The following is a 4,764-nucleotide window of genomic DNA, read 5'->3' as shown; positions in this document are numbered from 1 at the left end:
CGGCATCGAACAAAAATCGTACAAAGAACACAATGTAGAACAAATTCTTGTTGATTCCGGTGAAACTCACTCCAGGAAAAACCATCACAACAACACTTGGTATAAAACTGATTAAATTGCACACCAGAAAAATTGCAGCTGTTGTGTTGATGAATTTGATCAGCTCGACATCTTTCGACGCCATTGGTTTCTTGGCAGGGTTAGAGGTTACGTCTTCTTTGACCTCTTTACCCGAATTACTTGCGTTTTTTGACCTCCATTTCTTGACTTCTATAAGTTTACGAGTCATTAGTATTGAATTAATTGAAACGATGAATACAGCCAGAGCAGGACATATTTGATTTGTTATGAGTTGGTGATAGTAGACAACAATTCGAGCCATTGGGGAGTCAATGATGAAGGCGATGGTTTTGTTGAACCCGGGTAAAAAGATCCATTCAAGACTGGTATTTGATGAATATAGAAGCTGTAGTGTTAGAAAGAAAACAACTATGGTCGTGATGACGATAGTGGTAAGTCTGGGAGTGAACATCATCTTTACCTTTAAAGGAAACACAACACAAAGACTTCTTATCAAAGATATGTAAACCGTTGTCCATGTGCTCATATTTTGGATTGCGATGTGCGCGTACCCAAATATTATCGCAAAAGCTGTACACGTATAGTACATTGCGAGACCGTCCGTGTATTGAACAATGGAGCATAGAGAATGAGGGATCATGGCCGCGCAGGCGAGCAAATCACAGAGTGATAAACAAAGAAATCCAATGTTTGTACTGTCATTTTTCACGCCTTGTTCTAAAAACACCCGGATGTTAATGATATTCGTAATGATACCCATGATGTTTAAGGGCAACATCATAAACCAAAGGACTGGCTCTACGATGTTCCGAACCTCGTCACTCACTAGACTCGTTTCCTCCAACTCATATTCAAAGGGAATACTCGTTGCCCAGTGGAAGTTTTCCGTTACATTTGTTTTAAAGCTGAGCGTGGGCATGATGAAATGTTTGCAGTCTTAGATACTCTGTATGGAAAGCATTCACCAATCCTGCTAGAAAGTGTCATGGAAAGCAAATTCTTTAAAATATAATTTAATTGTCAAAAAAAAGTCACTGTTGGTTAATGGAATGACAGCCAATCTAAATATATTTATTTAAAACTTAAAATATATTCCTTGACCTGTTATTTGACATAGCTGTAAACATGTTCATATGTTGGTTTTTGTTTTTGTCTTTTTTTTTTTTTTTGGTTCTTTTTTTTTTTTTGGTATTCTCTCATTGTTTTTTGTTTTGTTTTTTTTTTTTATTTGTTTTTTTTTTTTGGGGGGGGGGTTTAAAATATTTCGTTTTCGATCTTATTTCGTTTCTTTAAAGGAGATTTCCCTCTATTTGTAGACATTTGACCACATAGAGAGGGGGTGTTTAAGGAAATGTCAAACATTTTGAATCTAATATCTACTATGTTCTTTCCACTGCCAAGGTAATTATAAGAACACACTGATCAGCGCTGTCTTCGAAGCCAATCTATCAGCTTTTCTATTTTCAAATACCCTATTGTCCAATCGGGCACGAGCACAGAATCTTTGTAAAAGAGATATTCTCGACTACCTAAAAAATGTGACCTATCGTCTCAAGCCGGTATTACGTCGAGGTGAACCGAATGCCAAAAAAAGTGGTTTAATAATAGAAATTACTCGAATTGTAAACTTCTACATTTTGTCACTTAATAAATTATGCGCCTATTGTCTTCAAAAACAAAAATGATAGATTAACCCTCTCCTTACCAGCCATTTTCAAAATTTTCCCCAAAACTTCAGACCCACCAACACTAAAACAGACATTTCTTACTCAAACAGAAACGCGACAAGCACATTCTATACATAATATTGTTTGTCAATATGAACTATATTACAGAAAGTCAAGTTGTGATCGCTGTAGCAAAAAGAAATAAACACTTGATGAGAAAAGTGACGGTTGCATCGTAACAAATGTGACGATTTTCCCATAGGTGGTAAGGAGAGGGTTAATCCATTTTTTTGGGTTATTTGAAGGGTCAGAAGGTGGAGTACTAGCTTCACACGCAAATTAACCTAGATCGATCCCGGGTGAAGACGAGATTTTTTTCAGACCCCCCTGTCCACCCAGCAGTTATTAGGTAACTTTATGTGATAGATCTGCCACAAGTACTCTTCTTTTTCTTCTTCTTCTTCATCGAGTACCAAGTCTGTGCCAGACATCGGTGATCATGGTACGCCATTCATCTCTCTGATCAGATAACCTCAGAAAACTAATATTGCTCTTCTTTTTCTTTGTCACCCAGCCGTTCAAACTATTCAAATATGTCTTTCTTGGTCTACCTTTACTCTTTTTACCCTCTATCTTTCCTGTGAGAGCAAGATGTTCAATACATTTATGTCGAGTTGGGTGCCCTAAAAATTGCATTTGTCTTTTTCTTATTGTATGAATTAATAACCTTTTAGTTTCAGCTTGCTTTAATACTTCTTCATTAGTTTTCTTCTCTGTCCATGAAATTCTTAACATCCTTCTAAGAAACCACATTTCTGCTGCCTCCAGTTTCTTTCTAATGTCTTCTGTAATTGTCCAGCTTTCACAGCCATATAATAATACTGACCATTCATAGGCCTTCAAAACCCTATGTTTTGTTGTCAATGTCTTTCACATACTCATAAAACAAGGAATTCGTTAAAAATAAGAATAATGAAGGCAAAGCAATTGAATTGAAAATGTAATGTTTGTGTATCTATCCTCTCTTTCTATCTCTCTCTAGTTGAGTAGTTACGTCATCCATTTTTTGCGCAGATCATTAAACACAACTGATTACTAAGGAACGAGCATTTACGTCTTTTCAATGCGTGTTTACTTCACAAAGGAAATGATAGACAAAAGGGATAGCGGTGTAATATTTGTATTTTCTACAGAACATTGAGCAAATTAATTTGGGACTCTTAAGTGGGACCAACACAATATAACGTCTAATACGTCGACAGCTTACGACAAATCACAATTTTTACAATACAAAAATAAAGATATAGAAAGAAATTGAAACGGTTTGAACTTTCGTATACATTTTTGCAGGTCTGATAACCTAGTGCAATTATGGACTTGGTTAAACTTGTTCATCAGACCAGCAAGTAAGTATGCGTATATTTGAAAACTACCACTAGTATTGTAAATTGACGCTTTATGTTAGTGCCTTTATTAAGAATTCATTTCATATCATGAACACTTTTTGGCAATTTTATACAGTAAAGAAGAGGCAGTGATTGTAAATAATAGCATCGATAGTTCTTCCTTAAAATAATTGTAAAAATGGGGAGGGAGGGGTGCGTAAGGATATGGTGGAATATTTTTCCCTCAGATTATATAATTATCTAAATATTAAAGGAATTACTTTACCGGGCACAATAAAAACGATTTTTCTATTAAAAGTGTTAAATCAATAAAATATTTTTCAATCTATTTCAGAGTTATCCTACCTATATTATTGAGTTTTAGTAGAAAACAATTTGAAACACTGTTTTATCAATAGTCACGATTTTCTGAAGAAAACAAAACAACTACCATTTTCATGATTTGTTTAATGTTTCAAATTATCTGCAATATAGACTGTATAGATATTATATAAACATAAATTGATTTGAAAATTGACTTTTTTATTCAATTCTAAATTTCTAATAATCGTTAGAAAATCTTTTGAATTGTTATTGTTTGGTAATGATTGGATTATGTATTTTGCTGCAATTGCTGGAGATAGAAATATGTGTTATGATAATAAATGGCAAGTGTTTGCTTCAGGAATGATAAGACAATGATTATTTGCTGGTAAATTGGTATGATAGAAAATATTGAATCTGCATGATATCCTCTCTCTCTTTATTACACAACAAGTATACGTCATTAGATGTTTATCTGAACCACTTAATGCAAATAACCTATTTGCTCCAGAACTTTTATATAAACGTTACAATGTGCCTATCTACTTAAAGGCGTCAATTTTCAAGGAAAGAATATCCACCATTCTGATGCCGTATTTTGAAAAAGCAACACGTATTTAACTATTTGGCCAGAAAACGTGTCGTTCAAATATCAATGAAGTAAAATGACTCTCGACTTTGTGAAAGCTCTCAAACCTGGGACTTCGTCAGGTCTCACGTTTGAGAGCTTTTGCCAAGACGAAGATCATTTTAATCAATCCATATTTGATGGACGAGTTTTCTGGCCAAATATTTAAATACGTCTTTTTTTCCAGAGTAATGCAGAATGGGACTAAGGTATGAGTTGTCAATAAAACTGCTATTTATTTAAAGAAAGAATAAAATAGCATTCCCTTTATTCATCCCATAGGGGAAATTTGTCTCTAGGGTCTATTCCAAGGGAAGACTGGAATAACCCAGGCGTGCAGCGCCGCAAATTGAGCTAGGGCGAAGTGACTTGCTCTAGTCCATACAGCGCAGCGGCGGGTGATCAAACTCGATACATTTCGGGTACGAAGCAAAGACCGTACCGCTGAGCCACGCTGCCAATGATCTCATATATCTTATTTTCAACAAAATTTGTCATTTTTTACACCAAAAGATGAAAACTAAGCCAACATCAGATAGATAGATTTTTAAGATATGCAAAATGCATTAGTTAGGATATCATTACGTGTCAACGTCTATTTCATTAAAACCGGATGCGTGTCGCGGATGAATATTTGCCACACTCCTAGGATTAAAAAAAAATGTTTACAACGTATGAT

At 35.0% G+C, this 4,764-nt stretch overlaps 1 protein-coding gene across 6 annotated transcripts in view; it reads right to left on the bottom strand.

Annotated features, from left to right (window-relative positions):
- Nucleotides 1-3,286, bottom strand: part of LOC144965494 (uncharacterized) — a 4,627-nt gene extending 1,341 nt beyond the window's left edge. The window contains exons 1-2 of one of the 6 annotated variants that reach the window (XM_078900894.1): nt 3,182-3,286; nt 1-1,142 (exon numbers count right to left, since the gene is read on the bottom strand). The exon at nt 1-1,142 is cut by the window's left edge and continues 1,341 nt beyond it. In XM_078900894.1, the coding sequence (XP_078757020.1) occupies nt 1-1,000 (1,000 nt within the window). In that variant the 5' untranslated portion in view covers nt 1,001-1,142; nt 3,182-3,286. Of the gene's footprint in view, nt 1,143-3,088 lie in introns of all 6 variants that reach the window. The other 5 variants (XM_078900932.1, XM_078900910.1, XM_078900916.1 and 2 more) reach the window with 5 other exon arrangements.
- Nucleotides 3,287-4,764: the final 1,478 nt, after the last annotated feature.

The sequence above is a fragment of the Berghia stephanieae genome, chromosome 1 (genome assembly GCF_034508935.2).
Source record: "Berghia stephanieae isolate SIO BIC M18660-M18661 chromosome 1, UCSD_Bste_1.3, whole genome shotgun sequence".
Lineage (NCBI taxonomy): Eukaryota > Metazoa > Mollusca > Gastropoda > Nudibranchia > Aeolidiidae > Berghia > Berghia stephanieae.
This window is presented reverse-complemented; position numbering and strand designations above follow the sequence as displayed.